The sequence below is a fragment of the Salvelinus fontinalis genome, chromosome 17 (genome assembly GCF_029448725.1).
Source record: "Salvelinus fontinalis isolate EN_2023a chromosome 17, ASM2944872v1, whole genome shotgun sequence".
Lineage (NCBI taxonomy): Eukaryota > Metazoa > Chordata > Actinopteri > Salmoniformes > Salmonidae > Salvelinus > Salvelinus fontinalis.
The window spans coordinates 30,771,887-30,798,035 of NC_074681.1; the positions used below are offsets into that span (position 1 = coordinate 30,771,887).

At 40.8% G+C, this 26,149-nt stretch overlaps 1 protein-coding gene and 1 long non-coding RNA gene across 3 annotated transcripts; one reads left to right on the forward strand and one right to left on the reverse strand.

Annotated features, from left to right (window-relative positions):
* Nucleotides 1-197: 197 nt before the first annotated feature.
* On the reverse strand, nucleotides 198-11,938 carry LOC129814138 (cytochrome P450 7B1). 2 transcript variants are annotated; one of them, XM_055866960.1, is made up of 6 exons: nucleotides 11,646-11,938; nucleotides 5,782-5,918; nucleotides 4,974-5,573; nucleotides 2,799-3,005; nucleotides 1,574-1,752; nucleotides 198-948 (listed from the first exon to the last, which is right to left on the reverse strand). In XM_055866960.1, the coding sequence occupies exons 1-6, from the start codon at nucleotides 11,720-11,722 to the stop codon at nucleotides 619-621; spliced, it is 1,530 nt and encodes a 509-aa protein (XP_055722935.1). In that variant the 5' UTR covers nucleotides 11,723-11,938; the 3' UTR covers nucleotides 198-618. The 2 variants fall into 2 exon arrangements, with proteins under 2 accessions (XP_055722935.1, XP_055722936.1); XM_055866961.1 differs by lacking the exon at nucleotides 11,646-11,938 and adding an exon at nucleotides 10,256-10,379.
* On the forward strand, nucleotides 10,877-25,699 carry LOC129814140 (uncharacterized). The gene is made up of 2 exons (XR_008753235.1): nucleotides 10,877-10,994; nucleotides 25,013-25,699. It is a non-coding gene; the product is annotated as an uncharacterized LOC129814140 (long non-coding RNA).
* The last annotated feature ends 450 nt before the right edge of the window (nucleotides 25,700-26,149 follow it).

Sequence of the window (26,149 nt, forward strand, 5' to 3'; positions counted from 1 at the left end):
GTATAACTTTAAATGGTCAGTTATTGTTATTGAAACATTATACGAATAAATATGTCATCAGAAATGTTTAGGGACCCCACCATCTAATACATAAAGCTATGATCACATTGTGCTTTACCCTGTAAAATAGTTAAACTATTGTATTCAACTACTGTACTGTAGGATACAGCTTATGTAATAATATAAGCAAGGCATAATAATAAACATTTGTATTTTATTTTATTACAAGATATAGTAATTGTTTTTAACAGCAAAAACGACTAACTATATCTCATTATTGGCTCATTATGTCCTATGGAATAAAACAAAAGGTTCCTAGCTGGCAGATTCACTAGCCTTACCCACAGATGGAGCTTGCCTATATAACAAATTGACAAATTAGCAAGTCAATAACTTCTCGTGTGAATAACCATAGAGTTAACATCAGTCTATGAGAAAATAGTCAAATACATGGGTGCGTCTCAAATGGCACCCTATTCCCAATATAGAGCAGTACTTATGACCCTATGGGCCCTGGTCTAAAATAGTGCACTAGGTGGGGAATAAATAGGGTACCGTTTGGGATGCATCCTATGAGAAAATAGTAAAAGTCCATATGAGCTGCATGGGGCTTAGCCCTTATTCTTCCTTTATACAGAGGTCCCCTTCTTCCTCTCTGGCCTGACGTGGTCTGTAGTAGATCTGGACGTCTGTGGCAGGGAGCAGGATACCCAGGCCAGCACGGCTAGAGTCCAGGGAACACGGCTCCTGCCCCTCCACAACCTCCATATCAAAATGAAGCAGCAGCAGAGATAGGAACTGCTTTATCTCATTCACAGCAAAGTACCTTCCTGGGCACTTAGTGGAGCCCGAGCCAAATGGCATCCGGTAGTACTTCAGCTTCTGGCCGTCCTTATAGAAGTCGGTCTTTTCTTTTCCGTCTTCAACGTATCGGTCAAACTTGTACATCTGTTGGACGGGTAATAAATAATATGTTTCTAGTTCATTATTTTCGGGATTATTATTATTTGCCTGATCCCAGATCTTTTTATGCTCTTGAAAACTCCATTGATGTCATTGTCAAGCCAAACCAAGTTCATGTTTGGCATGACAAGGAGTGACAAGGAGTTGGCATGATAGCACAGACTGGCACTCAGGCTATTATTATTTTCGACCTCCTATATTTTAAAGCTCCTTCACCCCAAAGGGGTGATATAACAAAGGGTCATATTTTATGTTTATTGCATATTCCAGGAAAGATTCCATTTTGTTCAGTCACAGATCATGGCAAGATTATCACCCATCACACCCTGATTACATTAGCATGCATGTTGTGACCTTCTGAAGGCCAGTGTGTGGATTCAATCACTCACAGTCCATGCATGCTTCTCATTAATCTAACCTGGGGACAAACACACACACACATGCACACACACACACACACACACACATGCACACACACACACAAATAGCAGGTGGTGTGGGTGGTGGAGGGAGGCACTACAGTAGAACATACACAACTCCCAGACCAGACACAGTGAAGAAAGCCTACAGCTTTTCTAGAACGCCCACAGAATTCTGAGGTCTTCTTTACCTCTGGATTCTCGTAGATCTCGGGGTCCATGTGCATGCTCTGGGGATACAGGGAGATGATATCTCCTTTCCTCACTCCGATGGAGCGCTCTCCCTCCAGCCGCAAGCTGAAGTCCTCCTGGGCCACACGGATGTTCATGGAGGCTGAAGACAGCCGCAGACTCTCATTTATGGAGCTCTCTGAAAACAGAACAGTTCAGTTAGTCACCATGGGTTTATGTTTTATAGCTACCAACATTGCCATGGGTTTTATTCTGGCCAATCTGTTCTTTTTTTTTTTTTTTACCTTGAGTGGCCACAATAGTACTGACTCACTACATACATGTACTCACACAGAAGAGAAAGCTTGGAGACTTGAAGGCTATTAGTTAGCAATATGAACTGTTCTAGCAAAATAGCTAAAGCACAAGCTGAGTAACCAAGTCATACATAGCTTTGTTTCCACATGTATCCATCAAGGAATCCTGACTATCAGTGTTTCATTAAAACCATTACAATCTTAACCGAGACAAGACACTATAGGTCAAAAAAGAGAGAAGATTCCAAAATGTAACTAAGGACTCATCCAACCCCCTATCACTTATAAGAACAAACAGATGTGAAACGGATATTTGACTGTCTTCCCCCGAGGAGATGAAATTGTCAGTAGTGTGTGTGTGTGTGTGAGAGAGAGAGCGAGCGAGCCACAGCCAGCCTAGACTAGTGGCATTTGTCCCTGAGCATGCAGTTGTCAGAAGAGATAAGGCTACAGTCAGCATGGTGGGTGCAGCAGTGTGATCTAATGTGACAGGTACAGAGTCTGGAGGGATCCTTTTGAACTGGCTTCATTACTACAATCACAGACACTGGTTTGTTGGGGGTGGGACAGGACGATTTGCCCTAAATTGTACACAGAGCCACACATAGAACACCTGCCACTATACAGTAGCAGTATGATAAGAAGACCTATGGGTATATATGTATGCATAGTCAGCTATACAGAGGATTGGAAGGCCCTCTACCATAGACAACTGAAATCTGTCTGTACTAGTTGGGGCTGAGCCAAAAAGACCACTTATTCAAATCAAGGAGGAATACAATTATACATTCTATCAGTCATAAAATGCTGAGGACAAATTGGACACTACGCAGACAGACCTAACAACGATACACCACAATTATAACCTACCCAGATAAAGTAGGCAAGAATGATAAGCCAGATATAGCAGAATACAATGAAACCTTACCAAGATACAGTAGGCTGTCCAGCTGTTCTCGGGTGAAGGTGATGTCTCGGTTGTGGTCTGCTTCTAGTCCTGAGACTTTCAGGACACAATGGATCTCCTCACGCACTACTGCAAGGGCCTCTGGGTGTGTCAACAGGTAATACATGGCCCAGAAGGTAGCTGGAACTGTGTTTCCCACCGATGCCCATAGAATGGCAAAATGATGAGCTGTGGCAGGTACAGAGAAGAGAGTCTATTAGTTAGGTTTGGGAGGTTCTGGTTGAAGTCAAAGTAGCACGTTATGTTGTAGGTGTATAGAGATGCCGCTACATGGTAATACCATATTGTTCCTACAGTTATTACTGTGTAGGTATAAGTGTATATGGTAAAGTTAACGGTAATGTCGGGTATACACTACACAATTTCGCCACGATCTTTCCGTCCCAGACATTTTCATGATCGGGGTGAAATCCTATGAACTTGGGCTAGGATCAGTACGTCAGCAATAATTTCCTTTATTTTAGGCAGACCTGCCTAATTCATACTTGAACATCTTTTTTGTGTTTAATAGGCTTAACTACACATTCTGTTAACATATGACCCCAAAGTGATCTGTCTTGCAATTTGCGGTCTACAACATTTCAGATTTACATATGATAATTTTTCACTAAGAAGTTTGGATGTAGTGAACTACTTTTTCAAAGTAATTTCAGTTAAGTAAAATATATGTTTCTTAAGGGTAGCTTAACCAGTGTTGTGTATTCATGGATGACAAGGGATGCCAGGCTTCACCAAAACATTTACCAAAAAAACAAACAAACAAACATACAAAATCATGTATCATTCATCGCTCTGTGTTTCATAAATTTACTTCAATTCCCAAGAGGCTGAATGTATCTCACTGGAATTAACATCAAAACAGCACCCCTCTGTCTCAGTATGCGTAGCTCATCTATCTGATGCTTTCTGGTCAAAAAGAGTATGACATTGTTGCCGCCCGTAGCATTGAATGCAAGGGAAGCCAACAAGCATTTGGCCTCCTTTGATAAAAAAAGAAAACAATTATAGCCAATCAGCGTTGAGGTAAACTGAGTGAGCTCAACTGTGAATGGTCCTGATGTACCAAAGAAAAGTGTAAAGGGAAACCAGTTTGGATTTCTCTTCACACCAATCACATCACATCAAAAGAAAAATGTCATTGTCCCTTCCCTAAATTAGCCATGGATATAGATAGGAATTTGGACTTGTGGTTTTACTTAATTCTCCGTACTGGCCAATGATTATAACGGCGATTCTGAATCAACAGTAAATTCATACATTGTGCCCCTGGTCTGAGAGGATGGAAGTTCAACATGTAGCTAGATATAGTAGCTTAATGTTAACAAGCTGGCCTGGCGCCTCATTGCCTATGAAAGGAGGTTAGGCTAGCGAACAAGCATTTTAGCCAGGCAGCCTAGTACAACAAAAACTAAGAGCGTATACTGTACGAGTCATAGACCGTTTAAACAACATGAAAGACGAGGATGGTATTGGCGTTTTTCTACCAGTAGGGTAAGTCAACATGTTTTTTCTACTTGAAAGGGAAAGGGGGATAACTGAACACACACACACACACACACACACACACACAGAGAGAAATCAGTGCCATGGGACAGCCACATCCGAAATTAGTGCCACGGACAGCCATATGATATTAAGCTTACGTCGATTGGACTAAAACATTTTTTTTTTACCAACTTTTAGTAGTCACTGTATTAGACTAATTATACGTGAATAGATGATGTTGAAATGTTGTAGTCGAAATGCTTCTGGAATAGTGAAGACAGCGCCTGTTTCTTTGAAACTTGCGGGAACTCTCCCTGGTTCTAAATCAATAGTTGTCTAGTAGTCTGAAAATGTCAGAAACATTAACTTGCTGGACCATGCTCTAGGTCATGTAACTGTTTGTTACATGCAATATGTTTTGTGGACTTCACCGGATAGATGTTGCTCTCCGGTTTTGTGATGAAACAAAGTTGTGGTTAAATTTGTTCTGCCATTATGTCTTCTTATTGTCTCGGCCTTAGGCCTATATATCACGGTGGCAAGGCATATTACCGAGATGGATTAACATATTCAAATGAAGGAAGTAAGGTAAAGTACATCACAGAAACATATAAATAAGCCTAGGTACTACAGTATATCGGCTGTGTATACCTGCTTTATCTACGTCTCCCATGCAGTCATACTGTTCAAACAGTGCTGCTCTTTCCTTTATGAACCCAGACGTGTTGGACCATGTAGACATCCTCTGAGGGTGGAAGTAGTTGATGAGTTTATCCCGGATGGTCTTGGTTCCTCCCAGCAAAGAGATGGGGATCCTGGCGATGAGGAGGGGGAACATGTTGTCGAACTTGACAAAGTCCTGTCGGAGCGTCACCATTCCGCTGTGTCTGTTGGTGTGGGCAGGCTTGCCATACATGGTCAGGAATGTAGCCTCAAACATGACCGAATTGCAGAACTGGTACATACTTTCAGTCCTCCACTCGCTCTCCCCATCCAGGTAGTCTTTATGGAACACAAGCATGAGATTTCCCATCATGCTCTCTGACAGGTTATCGAGGTTGTCGCCCTGCAGAAGGCGGAAGGACCTCTGGATGTGCTCGTCCATTCCGGGGAACTTGCCGCTCCTGACAGGGGGGTAACCGAACGTCACGGGGGCCACTTGGTCAGAAAACTCATGGAAGTCCAGCTGTTTGCCATGTTTGATGACATACGGATACAGCAACGGGTTCATTATAAACGTCATGTATTTACCTGTGGAAATACGAGGACAGGATTGTATTTCAATAGACAACAAACACGTGTACTGTGTAAAACTTTACTGTTTTAAAAGAGCATTATGCCATAAGTAATAAGCGCAATAGAAAAGATAGATTTTGTCAACCATTTCAGTAACATAAATTTGCTTCTTTTTAGAACTACAATATTTTAAAATCTATAATAAATCATTAGTATCTCTCACCAGCAATCAGCACAGTAAATACATCTCCATGTTGCTCCTTATGTTCTGCAAGAAATCCATGTGCATTCTTTCGAAACTCCAAAGCCTTCCCAAGGAATGGAATCCAACCATTTACAAGTGGAGGCTCCCCATTTCTCCTATAAAAGATATAAACAACATGTCATATCATCAACAAATATATGCATGCAAAATCTTTCAGGCGAAATAAGAGATAAAGCATTGATCTATTGGTTTCAGATACAATATAAATGAGATCTTATGGACAAAGGAACTGGTAACAGAAACAAGGCGTAGGCATGTGATTGAGCGTCTCCCAAACCTTCAAGCTGGACTCGTATCAGCCATCCCCAACATCTATTCTCTTTTAACACATATACAGTGTAACAGACAAATACAGCAGATGCTGGGTGGCAAGGTTTAAAGGAAGAATTTAAAGACCGAGAATTGAGCACAAAGACACGACACAATCAATGAAATGTATTTATAAAGCCCTTTTTACACCAGCCGATGTCAAAGTGCTGTACAGAAACCCAGCCTAAAACAACAAACAGCAAGCAATACAGATGTAGAAGCACGGTGGCTAGGAAAAACTCCCTAGAAAGGCAGGAACCTAGGAAGAAACCTAGAGAGGAACCAGGCTCTGAGGGGTGGCCAGTCCTCTTCTGGCTGTGCCAAGTTGAGATTATAACACAGAGCATCATCTCAGACAAAATTTGATGACAGAGCATGAATCACTCCCTTACAAATTGTATCCAACTCAAACAGCTATAAATAGCTGTAGGGTTGCGAAATTATTACAAATTCTGTGGTTTTCCAGAAATCCTGGTTGGATGATGCCAGATTTCCTGCTTATTCCCCCCTGATTCCAGGAAACCTCCAACTGAGATTTCGGGAAAACCAGTGATTTTTTTTTAAAGTTCCCGCAATTTTGCAACCCTAACCCTTAAGTGAATACAGATGGAAGACAATTACAAAGAAGGCAACATGGGAGTCCTGCATAGCAATATAATCGCTTAGTGATTACAGGAAGAGTAGGCTGGTTATTTTCCCAGGGAAATGTAACACTGTACATCTAACACTGCTCTGTTCTCTCACTGTCTATCCTACAGATCAAATTAAATATTACCTTCTAATCCATGTATGTGAGTGTGTGTGTCTGTGTGTGTGTGTGTGTGAGCATGCACGGGTGTGCAGTAAAAATCATCCATGCATTATCATTGGCTTAAAGAAAGGCAGGGGCAGTTTTGACCCTGTCAACAGGACAGCCACACACACACACACACACAGGTCCTTCAGAACACATCAAAATCAAAGTTTAATTGGTCACATACACAGTTAGCAGGTGTTATAGCGGTGCAGGGCATTGTTTATGTTACTAGCTCCTAACAATGCAGTCAAATGTCAAATGTACAAAAAAACACAGAAAAAATGGCAAGAAATCAAGAACGGCGGGCAAATCCAATGAACAACCCCAATAGCACTCTAGCAGTATCAAAATGCAATCTATACATATGTACACCGGGGGAATTTACACAAGATGAACTAAGAATGACATGTACAGCAGTACATATATTAGTTTGAGCTATGTCAAGAATCCAGTATATAAATAAATATGAAGTGTGAATAAACAGTGTAACTAAAATACAATGTAAACTAGTAGATATATTAGAATAAGCTATGTCAGGGATAGAGTATTTAAATACTGTGTAGCAGGATTACAAGATTGTTATATTTATCAAATCAAATTGTATTAGTCACATGTGCCGAATACAACAGCAGTAGACCTTACAGTGAAATGCTTACTTACAAGCCCCTAACCAACAATGCAGTTTAAAAAATATGAATAAGAAATAAAAGTAACAAGTAGTTAAAGAGCAACAAAATAACAATAACGAGACTATATACAAGGGGTACCGGTACAGAGTCAATGTGCGGGGGCACTGGCTAGTCAATGTAATCGAGGTAATATGTACATCTAGGTAGAGTTATTAAAGTGACTATGCATAGATAATAACAGAGAGTAGCAGCGGCATAAAACAAGGGGGGGGGGGTGCAAAATAGTCTGGGTAGACATTTGATTAGATGTTCAGGAGTCTTGTGGCTTGGGGGTAGAAGCTGTTTAGAAGCCTCTTGGACCTAGACTTAGTGCTCCAGTACTGCTTGCCGTGCAGTAGAAGAGAGAAAGTCTATGACTAGGGTGGCTGGAGTCTTTGACCATTTTTAGGGCCTTCCTCTGACACCGCCTGGTATAGAGGTCCTGGATGACAGGAAGCTTGGCCCCAGTGATGTACTGGGCCGTACGCACTACCCTTTGTAGTGCCTTGCGGTCAGAGACCGAGCAGTTGCCGTAACAGGCAGTGATGCAACCAGTCAGGATGCTCTCGATGGTGCAGCTGTAGAACCTTTTGAGGATCTGAGGACCCATGCCAAATCTTTTCAGTCTCCTGAGGGGAAATAGGTTTTACCGTGCCCTCTTGCATGGACCATGGTAGATTGTTGGTGATGTGGACACCAAGGAACTTGAAGCTTTCAACCTGCTCCACTACAGCCCTGTCGATGAGAATGGGGGTGTGCTCGGTCCTCCTTTTCCTGTAGTCCACAATCGTGAGGGGCCCTGTGTTGAGGATCAGCGTGGCGGATGTCTTGTTAACTACCCTTACCACCTGGGGGCAGCCCATCAGGATCAGTCCAGGATCCAGTTGCAGAGGGAGGTGTTTAGTCCCAGGGTCCTTAGCTTATTGATTAGCTTTGAGGGCACTATGGTGTTGAATGCTGTCAATTAATAGTATTCTCACATAGGTGGTCCTTTTGTTCAGGTGGGAAAGGGCACCAAATGGTTGTTTTATGAAATAGAATAAGGTTCTTAGGACTCTCTCGCTCCCTTTCTGAGTTAACTGAGAGGAGTCTTTTGAAGCTTGATCTGGCAACTGTTAAAGAGATGGTTTCCCCTCTAGCTTCCTGCAGTTAGCCTGGGCGTAGAGTCAAGGAAAATGGGTTTTGCTAGAGATAGCATGACCTGACAATGACTTGATTGATAAAAACCTAAAAGCTGGCATTCCATAGACAAACTAAGCCAGTTTGTGGGTAAAACACCATCCTGCATAGATAACCAACGTGGCTTATGGGAGTTGAAACCAGTCTGACTAAGCATGTTTAGGTCCTATATAACATCTGCTTTTTCCTTATCAGTTAAGCACTCGGCAACGCACTTCAGAGTGTGGGGTCGACGGTTTCATTATTGCAATAATAAATCGATATTAAAAAAAAATGATTGTTTGAAGAAATGACCAAGTCTCTCTCAGTACTGAATTTCCACAACAATACACAGTGTGAAATGGGAAGTGACCAGTGGTTCAATGCCTTTACAACATGGGACAGCAGAGTGGGCTGTGAGTGTGTGTTGGTGTGTATGTGCATTACATTACATGACAGACACACACTGGACACCCCTTAAATTATATTAACTCCACTCAAACGCTAAGCAAAGAACCTCCTCTCTCCTTTTTTGTGGATAATCTTGCAGTAGTGGACAGAAAACTGTAATACAAACTGAGCAGATTCAGAAAGCTATTATCAAATATTTGTTCAATGATTTTTGAAGCTTAAGAATATGGTTACCAATCAGGGTTAATTTGACCAGTTCGAGGTTGAGCTAGCGAGACATTTGCTTATACAGTCTAAAGCCACCGGGTGTGTACACAAGACTATTAGCATACAGTAGCTGAGTTAGGGGCACAATGTTACCCGTCATCTTCTCCCATATTTGCCCTATAGACACACAATGTCAGTGGGTCATTATACTGGTAAAATAGAGGCAGCATTGTATGGTGCAGTATACTACAAAGTATTGTGTCATTGAAAACGAATACATAGGCTAACTGTTACCATAGATTTCAACATCATTCATGCCCTGTACTTGTTTTTGGAAACACAAAACGTCTTATGCAGGAAAATACTGTATCTATAGCTGACGTGGTGCAGCACAGAGCACAGTGTCCTGTGTCACAAAATAATGCATGAGTATCAACAAAACAATACTAATCTGTACAATGTCAGTGCTAAACTAACTCATGTGTGTGCTTATCCATCCAAGGGATAATATTCCATTTCTCCTGCTAGTGTGTGGAGAGAGCTGGTCATGAGAGACTATCTGCTATTTGTGAGGCCTCAAACTGACAAGTCTCAGCCCAGGCTTGCTTGTTGTTGTGCTTGTGCCCCCACCTAGTCCACACTGCCGCCTGCCTGCCTGCCAGCCACTTGTCAGAAGCAATCAGGGAGGCTGATAGTGTCTGCCAGCAGTGAGCACATTTGGAGAGGACAGCATCAGAATAAGGGCCCCATGCGTCAGTAACAATATAACAACAGATGCCCACACAGCAGCAATGAGTGTTTATCAATTAGACCTGTCATTTGTTATACTTCACATTAAACACAATAAGATGATACTGTATGTAGAATATGGAATCCCATTTACCTTTACTGTTGAGGCCCTATTTGCTAGGAAGTTGCAACCCATTACTAAGTAATGTTGCAATCAGCTTGCAGGGGCAACAAAATGCAATCCATAACATGTTCCTCTTACACAAGATCATCAACAGCAAGGTACTTCGCTTTTGCATAGATAAGAAGAGCGTGGTGGGGTGGGGAACACCGGGGATGATGACTATACTCAGCATACCTGGGTTCAAATACTATTTTAAATCATTTTAAATACTTTAGCTGCGCTTGATTGAGCTTGTCTGGCACAATTTAACCAATAGAATAGTTCCAAAACTGTAACCCCCACCATCTGGCACTACAGGCAGTCTAGACTTTAGAGCAAAAGCTCAAAGAGTTCAAAAGATTTCAAATAGTATTTGAACCCACCAGGTCTGAACCTCAGTGACTGCCTCTCTGGGAGTTCACCAGCCATTGCAAACAATGCTGAAGGAAATTCCTTTAGAGACTGTGTTTGTGGCTGACCTACTTCTCACAGAGAACACAGTAGGTTTGCAGCCCAAAATGGCACCCTATTCCGTTTATAGTGCAATACTTTTGACACGGCTATTGCAAGGCTCTGGTAAAAAAAAATAGTGCACTATAGGGGCTGGGTTGCCATTTGGGACGAACACAGGGTTTGCAGTCCCATGAACTCGCAGTAACAGCAGCAAATGGAACTTAACAAGACATTCATTAACTGCATCCTACTATCTTATCAAGGGGAAGTAATAAAGGTATTTAAGATTATGAAAACTATGTTCATAGAGCAAACAACACTGAAGAAAAGGTAAAGGACTGTTTGTTTGGATATAGCTACACTCAGTTGCATACATAGGCTACACTGTCATAGTATTTTTAACAATGTAAATCTTCGGTCTAATTGGGAAAACATCTCTCACCTATCTGGCCGTTGGCCAATGCAGATTTTATAATTCCTAAAATAACGCATTTCATTTCAGCAAATTTGTACACGTCACATTTATGGTCGCTACATTGTCACAACATTTCACATGAAGTTGCACGTTATAAATTGTTGGCTATAGTTACACTAGTTATTAGTTATATAAAAAAAAGTTGTAACAATGTAGCTAAAACTCAAATGAAGCACCAACAAGACGCTCACTCAAGAAACAACCATCTAGGATAAACTGTACGAAAGACAGTCGTATCTATTTAATTGAGGCAATCTTCTTCATGTTCTTACACAACAGTTTGGTAACCTTTGTGCAAATAATCTCCTGCATGAACGCTATACAAATAATTGTTGTGGTTTTAAGGACCTTGAACAACTATCAGCTCAAAGTGTTTAGGCGAAAGTTATATTCCTAAACAGTAACGCGAACAACACAAACTTCAAATAAACTCGGAATTCATCCACCACTTGCCTTGTTCTGCTGAACCGCACGCTGAATAAGTAGAGCGCCAAAAAGCCAAACAACAAAGGTAAAACAAACTCTAACATTTCCTTGGGAGATGATAAGACGTTCCACAATAGGGAAAACTTCGGAAAGTTGTAAATCAATAGTTGTAATCGATAGTCGAAGTTAACTGCTCTCCTTCATATTGCCACAGTTCGGGTTTGGTCACGTGGGCGCGCTGTTTATGACATGACCACTATCTAATGCTAACCTGTGTTATGCCGGACGATGTAGCTTTTATTACAGGAAGTACAATCGTTCAAAGAGTTGAGTAATGAAGCAATGCTGTTGAGCAAACAGTATGAGAAAATAAATCAAACGTGGCATTCAAAGCGCAGTTCAAGACATGTTCCAGATGGATAGTTTTTTGTAGTCTCTAAATGGTAGCATTCATTCCATGCACACACACCCTTCTATCTTGTTGCTGCATATGCTCAAACAATGTCTAAATAATTGTTGCTTAGGGCCCCTAGCCTACCTGCCTTGCCTACTAATGTAAACAAATACAAAAATGAGACATAATAGACATGTCACCATCAATGCACAGTTACTGGAGGCTTGCTATCTGATGAAAATGTCCCTTCCGTTTGACTCAAATGAATCTTAACTTTATATAGGCTTTACTCTCGATTAACCCAGAACTAAAATATTGCCTAGTTTGGTCAGATCTGTCCACAAGAGATTATACAGGCTTCAACCCTTCAACAACTACCATTGATTCACCACATACTGTGCAGTATCTCATCATTGATGTCTAAGAATGTTGTGTTGTGCTGCATGTAAAATTGTAATATCCATTTCTCTATGAAGAAAGAATTACAGAGAATACAGTAGTGATGCCAACATCATACAGTTCAATGTATGATGAAGCTCCAACTGACTAAAGGCCATGGTAAACTGTAAGGGCATATACTGTTAATTTTAACAAAGTCCACACCTTCCTGAAATGCTTCTCTGTAACACCATGTCAAGACAAATCCTTGAAAACCTGAGAAAGAATGCTTTCAGTGCCGGAAATGTACACATATCAAAAGAGCCTGTTCTCCATTGTCTCAAACAAACACCTAGATACAGATTATTAGGATTATTAGGCCTACTAATATGGCCTACTAACTACTGCAACTAATCAGGGCAGGAAGTATGTCATCAGCACACCTCATATGATTAATATAATTCAGATTAAGGTTGCAAATATTTTGCAATAAAGAAATTCACTGGTTTCCAAGAAATCATGGTTGAAAGATTCAGGATTTCCAGTTTATTCCGTCCTAATTCTGGAAATCCAGGGAATTTATTGAAAAACAAATTGCAACCCTAATCCAGATACCCAGTCTGCCCTACAGGCTCTCTATTAGCATTATAATGAAGAGCATCGATTTCAGACCATGTGCATTTATATAGTCTTATTAGAGTTAATATTGCTTGTGTCCCAAATGGCAACCTATTCCCTTTGTAGTTCACTACTTTTGACTAGGGCTCTGCACTTTGTGTCCCTCTTATCATGCTGTTTCTAGTTTCCAGGAAAGTGTCCTCTGTGCTGAGGGTAGTGAGGAGCAGTGTTGATGGTTTATTTCTTATAAGAATACATTTCTCCTCATTACAATCTGCAGTGATATCCTCTCTCTAAATATAAATTCTCCAATAATAGTCCTGTACAAACGTAAAAAATTGTGCAGATTCAATTGATATCTCTCTCTGTTTGCCATTTGTACAGTAGATTAAGTTAATACAAGAATAGCAGGGAACATGTCCTGGCAAACAACATGACAAATCAGAACACATTCAAACACTGTTCATGTTGTTAGTGAGTAGTAATCTCTCGTCTCGTGAACAAATTCTCGTTGCCAGTGAAATGGCAAGAATCCGTCAAGAAAAACACTTTTCACACAACTTCAATACTGCTATGACAAAGTTACTTTATCATGGCAGGTTAGGAGAATTAGGTTAAGGTTAGGAAAAGAGTTAACATGCTGACCACACTGCTCGTGTCGTGCCAACGAGCTTTGTGTTGCCAAGCGCTAAAATAGAAGTCAGTTCTATTTGTGACACTGAATGTGGTGCAAGTCCTGCCTCTCCCATCTCCTCATTGGTTTATAGAAGCAGATACCCACGTGCCATCTCCTCATTGGTTATACCCACGTGGGTGATTGAAAGATGAACTGAGTTCGGTCAGTTGTCATGATAACTATGAAAGTTAGATGCCAATCACCATATAAAGTCCAAAGAAGAAAAAGCCTGGAAGGAGGAGAGATGACTAGAAACGATTCAGTTGACCGTTTTATGTGTGGATTAATTGTCAAGTAGAGGACCTTGCGTTTCTGGTAAAATAACAACTCAACGTTTATATCCCAAGACAAATTAGCTAGCAACTGCAAGCAAGCTAGCTAAATTGCCACAAATGTTTCATGCTTTTTGACCTGTCCCCAAATTAATATAATTTGTTCAGAGTTTGTTTTGATATTTCAACCTGCATGTCGAGTTTGGTGTTGGAGGACAAAATCTATTTGCGCACGATGGCGCACGCGTGCGGCCGGTTTGGGTACGGTGTTATTAGGGTTAGCGAAAATGCCCCCCAAATCTGCTACGAAAATCACTTCCGGACGTAGCTGTATCGAAGTGGCGTGAAAAGAGTATGTCCCAGTCTGTCAAGGCTCACATAGAATTTGAAGTCTTTTTAGAGAGTATTAAACACAATGTTCTCCCTCCTAAAATGAGTCAGGTGTTAAGGCAATTCATTAATATACAGGCAATTTTGTTTTCATCTTTATAGCTATAATTTACAGTATAAATCTGCAACATATTTGGATAACCGAATGAGTTTCTGTCACTTTTTCATTTGTTCATTTGTTTCAACAAATAATTCACTGTTCATTTCCAGCCTACATTATTATTTTTTTGTCTATTTAAGGTAACCTAATAATTGACATGTTTCTCTTAGGGGATGTTGGTGTTTTCAGTTCACATTTTTGTACAGTGTGTCTGGGTTTCATTTAATTATGGGCTCCAGGGCACAGTAGTAAAGAGCAGAATCTGCCACTTCAGCAGAGGAGATCTCCAGATCTACACAGGTTCTCTCATTGTTCAGTTTAACAGACAGTCGAGGGTCTTCAGGTTTAGCTTTCACTACAGAGGGGTTTGAGGACACTCCAGTGAGGAAGAGGAAGATGGGAGATGATCCAGGGTACTGTTGATACCATTGGAGAGTACTAGCAGAGGAGTAATTACAGGAAAGATTTATGACATCACCCTCCAACCTAACATCTTATCTGTTGTTGGAATAATGTCATTCCCATAACTGACACCTGTAAAACATTCATGAAAACAGGAATTGTTATCAGGAAATTATTATAAAATTCAAATCATTATTCAGTCAAGTGCATTAAAAATGGACAGAAGATCCTTCACAGGAATATGACTCCAGTCATAAGTAACTACTGTTAGATTCTGGGTGAAACTTGGAACATTGGTATATTCATAAGGATAGTGTCCAACCGTGAACGAGACTAGTTTTTACATCAGAAGTTAATGGTTATCTGTAGGAGTCAGATGGCTTTGGAATGTGTAGGGGAGACGGGTGGAGATCTTAGAACCTATCAATGTCACTGAGGGAGAGAGGGAGAATGTATAACGTTTACATTATGTCAGGATATGTTATTGTTAGCCATCAGGGTTCCTCTGGGAGGAGAAGAGACACAGTCTGGTATCAATAACCATGACTGCCTTGAGTTGGGGAGGAGTGAGCACTTTGGGGTAGAGGTCAGGTTAGATGAAGTGAGGAAGAACAGATATCACTAAGGTTCTGTCTAGCAACAGTGATGCATTGGCTGTTCAGTTGTGGAGAAGGAGACTCAGCCTTGGAGAAAGGGTTAAATATCAGTTCATGTATGAAATGTTGTTTGTCTGAATGCAGCTGTATCGACCCTTTGGGAAGAATTAAACTTGGTTAAGCTTCTCTAGTGTCCGTGAGCTATTTACTCAGAAAATTAGAACCTAACACTAAATTCACAGTGATTGGATATGATGAATAGCATCAAATTCACCCACTAGTGCATATATCCAAATGTATCCTCGTAACATGCTGGTAAGTGTTATTTAGCACAGTGAAAAGAGTGAATACACGTATAGTTATGACAGAATGACTCCCCTGGTTTATCACTGTCAGCTATAAAAGGCAATGCCTTTCCTCTGCCTCAGTTATATAACACCTCCCATTGACTTAAAAAAACGGCACGCAACACAAAGTACTGTACACACGCACGCACGTGCACAAACAGTGTATATCCTGTTGTAACAATGGGCTTCAGAGCACAGCAGTACACAGCAGAGTCAGACAGCTGCAACCTCTGAATCGTCAAGGGGACTGATTGTGTATTGGCATTTAGACTTGCATTGAATCTCTCCTTGAACCCTGCAGTATTGTCTTCAGATCCAAAAGAATGACAGCTCAGCATAAGTTTAGAGAAGTCATTTGCTTCTTGTTTGTGCCAAAATAGATATCAAATCAAATGTATTTACTTATATCAAATAACATTTCTTTATATAGCCCTTCTTACGTCAGCTGATATATCAAAGTGCTGTACAGAAACCCAGCCTAAAACCCCAAACAGCAAGCAATGCAGGTGTAGAAGCATGGTGGCTAGGTAAAACTCCCTAGAAAGGCCATAACCTAGGAAGAAACCTAGAGAGGAACCAGGCTGTCACGGTTCATGAATCCACTGCCTCCTTTTCTCTCTCTCTCTCTCTCTCTCTCCCGTGTTTGTGTGGGCGTGGTTCCCAATCTCGGCTTGATTGTCTGCGCCAGCTGGAATCACTTAGCTTCCCTTTATATGTTCTGTAACCAGTGTTTCTTGTTGTCAGATCGTTGTTTTCTTCCCTGAGGTTGTGTCGTGTGTTCGTGCTCATTCTCTCGTCGCCCCTGTGTGGATTATCTTCTGTGCTCCTTCCTACCCATCCGGACACACTCCCCTGGATTTCTCTGCACGCTATCAAGGAAGATACACCTTAGTCCCTGGGTCGGATTCCGTCTGAGTACAGTCTGTCTGTCCTGTTGCTGTTGTAAACTGTATTCATTAAACCATCGTTGCTTGCATCTTGCATCCGCCTCTGTATTGTCACACAGGCTATGGGGAGTGGCCAGTCCTCTTCTGGCTGTGCCGGGTGGAGTTTATAACAGAACATGGCCAAGATGTTCAAATGTTCATAAATGACCAGCATGGTCGAATAATAGTAATCACAGTGAACAGGTCAGGGTTGCATAGCCGCAGGCAGAACAGTTGAAACTGGAGCAGCAGCACGGCCAGATGGACTGGGGACAACAACGAGTCATCAGGTTAGGTAGTCCTGAGGCATGGTCCTAGGGCTCAGGTCCTCCTCCGAGAGAAAGAAAGAAATAGAGAAAGAGAGAATTAGAGAAATCATACTTAAATTCACACAGGACTCCGAATAAGACAGGAGAAATACTCCAGATATAACAGACTGACCCTAGCACCCGACACATAAACTACTGCAGCATAAATACTGGAGGCTGAGACAGGAAGGGTCAGGAGACACTGTGTCCCCATTCGATGATACCCCCGGACAGAGCCAAACAGGCAGCATATAACCCCACCCACTTTGCCAAAGCACAGCCCCCACACCACTAGAGTGAAAACTTCAACCACCAACTTACCATTCTGAGACAAGGCTAGTATAGCCCAAAAAGATCTCCGCCACGGCACAACCCAGGGAGGGGGGGCGCCAACCCAGACAAGAAGACCACGTCAATGACTCAACCCTCTCAAGTGACGCAACCCTCCTAGGGATGGCATGGAAGAGAACCAGTAAGCCAGTGAATCAGCCTTTGTAATAGGGTTAGAGGCAGAGAATCCCAGTGGAGAGAGGGGAACCGGCCAGGCAGAGACAGCAAGGGCGGTTCGTTGCGCCAATGCCTTTCCATTCACCTTCACACTCCTGGGCCAGACTACACTTTATCATAGGACCTACTGAAGAGATGAGTCTTCAATAAAGACTTAATTAAAGGTTGAGACCGAGTCTGCGTCTGCGTCTCTCACATGCGTAGGCAGACCATTCCATAAAAATGGAGCTCTATAGGAGAAAGCCCTGCCTCCAGCTGTTTGCTTAGAAATTCTAAGGATAATTAGGAGGCCTGCGTCTTGTGACCATAGTGTACGTGTAGGTATGTATGGCAGGACCAAATCGTAAAGATAGGTAGGAGCAAGCCCATGTAATGCTTTGTAGGTTAGCAGTAAAACCTTGAAATCAGCCCTTGCCTTAACAGAAAGCCAGTGTAGGGAGGCTAGCACAGGAGTAATTTGATCAAATATGTTGGTTCTAGTCAGGATTCTAGCAGCCGTATTTAGCACTAACTGAAGTTAATTTAGTGCTTTATCCAGGTAGCCGGAAAGTAGAGCATTGCAGTAGTCTAACCTAGAAGTAAAAAAAGCATGGATTAATATTTCTGCATCATTTCTGGACAGAAAACTTCTGAATTTTGCAATGTTACGTAAATGGAAAAAAGCTGTCCTTGAAACAGTCTTGATATGTTTGTCAAAAGAGAGATCAGGGTCCAGAGTAACGCCGAGGACCTTCACAGTTTTATTTTGAGACGACTGTACAACCATCAAGATTAATTGTCAGATTCAACAGAAGATCTCTTTGTTTCTTGGGACCTAGAACAAGCATCTCTGTTATGTTTGAGTTTAAAAGTAGAACGTTTGCAGCCATCCACTTCCTTACATCTGAAACACAGGCTTCCAGCGAGGACAATTTTGGGGCTTCACCATGTTTCATTGAAATGTACAGCTGTGTGTCATCCGCATAGCAGTGAAAGTTAACATTATGTTTTCGAATGACATCCCCAAGAGGTAAAATATATAGTGAAAACAATAGTGGTCCTAAAACGGAACCTTGAGGAACACCGAAATTTACAGTTGATTTGTCAGAGGACAAACCATTCAGTGACACTAACTGATATCTTTCCGACAGATAAGATCTAAACCAGGCCAGAACTTGTCCATCTAGACCAATTTGGGTTTCCAATCTCTCCAAAAGAATGTGGTGATCGATGGTATCAAAAGCAGCACTATAGTCTAGGAGCACGAGGACAGATGCAGAGCCTCGGTCTGACGCCATTAAAAGGTAATTTAACACCTTCACAAGTGCAGGCTTAGTGCTATGATGTGGGGTCTAAAACCAGACTGAAGCATGTCGTATACATTGTTTGTCTTCAGGAAGGCAGTGATTTGCTGGTCAACAGCTTTTTCAAACACTTTTGAGAGGAATGGGAGATTAAATATATAGGCCGATAGTTAAAAAAAAAAATTTGGGTCAAGGTTTGACTTTTTCAAGAGAGGCTTATTTACTGCCACTTTTAGTGAGTTTGGTACACATCCGGTGGATAGAGCCGTTTATTATGTTCAACATAGGAGGGCCAAGCACAGGAAGCAGCTCTTTCAGAAGTTTAGTTGGAATAGGGTCCAGTAAGCTCCTTGAAGGTTAAGAGGCCATGATTATTTTCATCATTGTGTCAAGAGATATAGTACTAAAACACTTGAGTCTCTCCCTTGATCCTAAGTCCTGGCAGAGTTGTGCAGACTCGACAACTGAGCTTTGGAGGACAACGCAGATTTAAAGAGGAGTCTGTAATTTGCTTTCTAATGATCATGATCTTTTCCTCAAAGAAATTTATAAATTTATTACTGCTGAAGTGAAAGCCATCCTCTCTTGGGAATGCTGCTTTTTAGTTAGCTTTGCGACAGTATCAAAAATACATTTAGGATTGTTCTTATTTTCCTCAATTAAGTTGGAGAAATAGGATGATCGAGCAGCAGTGAGGGCTCTTCGATACTGCACGGTACTGTCTTTCCAAGCTAGTCGGAAGACTTACAGTTTGGTGTGGCTCCATTTTCGTTCCAATTTTCTGGAAGCTAGCTTCAGAGCTCAGGTATTTTCTGTACACCAGGAAGCTGGTTTCTTATGACAAATGTTTTTAGTTTATAGGGGTGCAACTGCATCTAGGGTATTTCGCAAGGTTAAATTGAGTTCCTCGGTTAGGTGTTTAACTGATTTTTGTCCTCTGACGTCCTTGGGTAGGCATAGGGAGTCTAGAAGGGCATCAAGGAATTTTTGCGTTGTCCTAGAATTTATAGCACGACTTTTGATGCTCCTTGGTTGGGGTCTGAGCAGATTATTTGTTGCGATTGCAAACGTAATAAAATGGTGGTCCGATAGTCCAGGATTATGAGGATAAACATTAACCTGTCTAGCCCCGGGGTTCCGCTAGCGGAACTCCTTCCACATTCCACTGAAAAGGCAGAGCGCGAAATTCATAAGATATTTTTGAGAAATATTTAACTTTCACACATTAACAAGTCCAATACAGCAAATGAAAGATAAACATCTTGTGAATCCAGTCAACATGCACGATTTTTAAAATGTTTTACAGCGAAAACACCACGTATATTTATGTTAGCTCACCACCAAATACAAAAAAGCACAGACATTTCTTTCACAGCACAGGTAGCTTGCACAAAACCAACCAAACTAACCAAGAAACAACCAAACTAACCAAGAAACAACTTCATCAGATGACAGTCTTATAACATGTTATACAATAAATCTATGTTTTGTTCGAAAAATGTGCATATTTGAGGTATAAATCATATTTTTACATTGCAGCTACCATCACAGCTACCATCATAAATAGCACCGAAGCAGCCAGAGTAATTATAGAGACCAACGTGAAATACCTAAATACTCACCATAAAACATTTATGAAAAATACATGGTGTACAGCAAATGAAAGACAAACATCTTGTGAATCCAGCCAATATTTCAGATTTTTTAAGTGTTTTACAGCGAAAACACAATATAGCATTATATTAGCTTACTACAATAGCCAACCACACAACAGCATTGATTCAAGGCAACAGTAGCGATAGCGACAAAACCAGCAAAAGATATTAATAACACTGATACCTAAGCCTAAAAAAGAAGTGCTGCTTATCGATAACTGGCATCTAATTTTTCTTCTTAATAATGACTATAAGATAATTTAATTATTATAAGATAATAATTAAAGAAGTCCTGGATGCAATCATTGATGAAACACAGTCTGGCTTTATGAGGAACAAACATATTTCTAACAATATCAGACTAGTATTAGACATACTTGACTACCTAATAACCGAGGATAGCTTAATATTATTTTTAGATTTTTATAAAGCATTTGACACGGTAGAGCATCAGTTCCTCTTCCACTCCCTCGAGAGACTTGGCTTTGGGGATTTCTTCTGTAAGGCTATTAAGACGCTCTATACAAATGGTAACAGCTCTATCAAATTGAAATATGGCACCTCACCTAGATTTGAGTTAAAGAGAGGAATTAGGCAAGGTTGTCCTATCTCTCCGTACCTGTTTTTATTAATCACCCAACTTCTTACAAATTCTTTAAATAATAGATCAATTCTTTAAATAAATAATAGTACAAGGTATTTCCATAGCTGGTAAAGAAATTATTATAAGTCAGCTGGCTGACGATACTACACTTTTTCTGAAAGATGCTAACCAAATTCCCATATCGATAAATGTGATACAATCCTTTTCCAAAGCATCTGGTCTATATCTTAACATTAATAAATGTGAACTCATGGCTGTCAAAGATTGTGTGACACCTTCATATTATGGTATTCCAGTAAAAGAAGAACTTGCATATTTAGGCATAACCTAAATAACGTGAGTTCACGTTATTTGTATCTTCTTTATTAAATCATGTTGAACAATAGCCGCGCTGCATTTTGGTCCTCTCCTTGACCCCAGGAAGAAAGCCGTAACATAACCATTACAAAGGATCAGAAATCTAGAGGCTTACTAAATGTTAACCCTCTTATTTACAAAATCCCAGAAGAAGCTAAATCAATGGCTACATACAGAGGGACTTATCTTTAAAAGGAAGAGTCCTAATAACCAAGGCTGAAGGTATCTCTAGACTAACATGTGGCGCTCTATCTTTATACACTGCTCAAAAAAATAAAGGGAACACTTAAACAACACAATGTAACTCCAAGTCAATCACACTTCTGTGAAATCAAACTGTCCACTTAGGAAGCAACACTGATTGACAATAAATTTCACATGCTGTTGTGCAAATGGAATAGACAAAAGGTGGAAATTATAGGCAATTAGCAAGACACCCGCAATAAAGGAGTGATTCTGCAGGTGGTGACCACAGACCACTTCTCAGTTCCTATGCTTCCTGGCTGATGTTTTGGTCACTTTTGAATGCTGGCGGTGCTCTCACTCTAGTGAGACGGAGTCTACAACCCACACAAGTGGCTCAGGTAGTGCAGCTCATGCAGGATGGCACATCAATGCGAGCTGTGGCAAGAAGGTTTGCTGTGTCTGTCAGCGTAGTGTCCAGAGCATGGAGGCGCTACCAGGAGACAGGCCAGTACATCAGGAGACGTGGAGGAAGCCGTAGGAGGGCAACAACCCAGCAGCAGGACCGCTACCTCCGCCTTTGTGCAAGGAGGGGCACTGCCAGAGCCCTGCAAAATGACCTCCAGCAGGCCACAAATGTGCATGTGTCAGCATATGGTCTCACAAGGGCTCTGAGGATCTCATCTCGGTACCTAATGGCAGTCAGGCTACCTCTGGCGAGCACATTGGGGGCTGTGCGGCCCCACAAAGAAATGCCACCCCACACCATGACTGACCCACCGCCAAACCGGTCATGCTGGAGGATGTTGCAGGCAGCAGAACGTTCTCCACGGCGTCTCCAGACTCTGTCACGTCTGTCACATGTGCTCATGTGCTCAGTGTGAACCTGTTTCATCTGTGAAGACCACAGGGCGCCAGTGGCGAATTTGCCAATCTTGGTGTTCTCTGGCAAATGCCAAACGTCCTGCACGGTGTTGGGCTGTAAGCACAACCCCCACCTCATACCACCCTCATGGAATCTGTTTCTGACCGTTTGAGCAGGCACATGCACATTTGTGGCCTGCTGGAGGTCATTTTGCAGGGCTCTGGCAGTGCCCCTCCTTTTACTCAGTTATATACTCAGGAATTCTTATCACTTTACAAGGTCCCTGTAACACCGAAAGACTTTGCAATTATTTTAGAGGCAATTCCCTCAGGTGTTGCTTTATTATTCAGGAACATGTCAAGACCTGACCCTCAGAGCCTACCTTCCGTTGACCCTGCTGACTCATCAGGGAAAGATTTGTTTCTCTTTTGGTCCATTCAACAACAGAGCGATACAAACCTTGTTTCAGCAGGATGTTGTATCTATGTCATGCCTTATTGGATTGGATTTATTGATAATATCTGTTGGAAAAAAGTTTCGATGTTGCCACACACATACTTACTTGTTAACAAAATTAAGGAAGTTTCCTTTAAAATTATTCATAAATATTATCCTGCCAACCACTATATAAAGAAGTTTAAGGAAAACATCAACTCTAATTGCTCCTTTTGTAATGACCACCCAGAAACAGTGTTGCATCTTTTTTGGCATTGTATTCATGTAAGAAAACTGTGGCAAGACATTAGTAGATTTATAATTGAACACATTTATGAAGATCTTACACTATTGTGGAGAGATGTACTGCTTGGATTCTTTACCTACGATAGAAATAAGCGGAAACATTTTTATGTCATTATTTTCATAATTTTTTGGCCAAATTTCAAATTCACAAATGTAAATTTACAAACACCACATTTTCTTACCTTACAAAGGGAAATTGAACTGTATTTTAAGACAATTAAATACTCTACTAACAAAAAAGCTGTTAGAATAATAAGTGTATGTATGTCCCTTAAGGTCCTTGTGTAATGTGATATTGTACCCCCTAGACCAATTGTCTTTTGTATATTATTTATATATACTTGTGTTCCCACATGTACTTACTATATTGATTTGTTGTTAATAAAAATATATATATAATATAAAAGGCTCACAGAATTATGTGTTTACGTGCAGCAGTAGTTCCTAGTTTGGGGTTTACTTAATTGAGTATTTGGACGAATAAGGATTGGGAGAAGGCGGTGCTTAATCTGGTGCTATGATTTTCAAGACCATGTGCGGATGATGAACCGTTTCCACTAGATTCCACAGCCACAATGTCAAAATTAGCTATATCGTAAAAATGTATGAATGCAAAAATGTCCTTTTTGTCCATGATTAACATGGTGAAATTAGCGGAAGGGAGGGGTTTCCATTTGCCACGGAGGAGACTTTGCTTCATTCCTTTGCAAAGGAAATGACAAACTTTCTCCAGATAATTTTACTTTTGGGTCACCGAGATTAGTGAGAGGGTAGTAATATGAAAGTAAAAATGGTTGTCTCCAAAGATGATCATATCTTTCAGAACATGTCACATCTTTTGGTTAGAACATTCTGTCCTGATACCTCTATATGTTGTTCACTAAAGTCACTAGAAGTGGGCGTGGCTTCATAGTCTTGTTCACCAGCCAAGTCCACACTGTCATAGTGTCTAGAACCACATGAGGCTTCTGGCTCCTAAATATCTTATCCAAAAAGTATAACAACATTCAGAGGGGATACCATTGTTTATTTAGTATTACTTTGGGTACCAGTGTTTGTATGTGTAAACCAACCCATAAATGGATGTGATCTCATATACAGAATATCTGAAATCAAACAGTATAATTTGCTCCTCACATCTTCAGGCATTATTGAAAGCTACATGAAGCTCACAGTTTTGACGCCAGACTTCAGATTATTCTGATTACAAAATTTCACTCAGTCAGAGATCTGTGTATAATGACAAGATGCTCATGTCCCCGCCATAACAATGGGAGTCGTTTTCCCAAAGACGGGAAGGCAGGCGACAAACTTAGGTCTGCATATTAAGCCAATAGAAATGCATTGGGCTTATTCTTGAGAGATTTTGGCGAGAGTGAGCCCTCTCACTTTGCCTCTTCCTCTCTAACACAGTGCTATGTTTTGATCACTATGGAATGTGGAAGCCCCTTCCCTCCACCCAAAAAATTATCTGACTACGAGTTATAAGTCATAATTATGAGATATGTAAATCACAATTATTACATAGTAAGTCTGGATCATGCACATTGAAAAGTCCTGCAGGTCCTTTTACATTTTATCATGGTTGGATGACTTACAATAGTGAAGTATTCAATTATCTCAGGGGATAGTACCAGAGACTGTAAGGGGGCTGTTGCCTGATTAGAAGTTTTCATAAGTTATTTTTAAGATATATTATTTTCTATATTATTTTCTATTAGTTTAGGGTTCATCTAATTCCAACCTGACAGTGTTCCTTTTCAACAAATCTATTTTGTTTTCCAACCCTCAGGAGACTATGAGAAGGGAGTGAGCCACCTGACCAACGCAATTTCTGTGTGTGGTTAACTCCGGCAGCTCCTCTAGGTGCTCCGCAGACCTATCCTGTTTTTTAGATCCTGCTGGAACGGTCCACTGTCAGCCAGATGAGTCTGCTCTCCCATGGAAAGGAAGGGCTGTTGTGGACACCTGATAGATTGTAAATTACAGTTTTGTATTACTGTTTTATGTATTTACTGTACAAGCATAAATTGTGTAGATTCAATTTACATCTCTCTCTGTTTGATATTTGTACAGTAGATTATCATTCTATCCTCTTAGTATGAATATATTGTTTTTATATATTTAGAGTTTGAAAGTAGTGTTAGGTTCAAGCTCTTTGTGCATGAGAAGAGTACAATTTAAAAACATTTTTTTTTACTGGCAGTCATTAGCAGCCGTAAGAATGTATGTTCCTTTTTCCTTCTTCCTTTTTGTCGGAATAAAACAGGATATAATGAGCACTAGATGAAATATAGTGGTAAATATGCCTATAGGACAAATATGTCTCTCTGTAATGGACAAAAATAACTGGTCTAGCGATATTTATAGGTATTTTTCTTTTCATTTCTTAAATGAGCATGAATTTATAATATTGTGCTGTTATTATTTCCTTTAATATTATATATTATTGTTGTTAATAAAAAAAAATCTGACTGTTTTCCATGTTATTTGGTTGGTTCTCTCTTAAAAAGCACCCCCATAGATATGCAATAGACCTATGGGGCTTTGAATGTGTGGTGGCAGTACTTAATTATGTTATCATGGGACTGCCCATATTTCCCTCTGGCCTGCGCCAACTGGCAGCCAAGGGTTTGCCTTAGGAAGCAAGTGTGCATCATGAGTCAGGGAGATGGTTTGATGGGCTTAGTGACAACAGACCTAGATATGGGGGGGGGGGGGGGGTAGTGGGTGGAATATTAGGACAATTGGAGGTTTACACAGTTGCAGCTACAGTATGTTTAACAGTGAAAATATTATGGTACAGCTATGTGGACAATTAATCATCATGGTGCTTTTTGATGGTAGGTTGGGTATCAACTTGGGTATCATTATGGTAAGTGGTGAAATAAGAATAGCCAGTTACAATTGTAATGGCTTAGCGGATCAT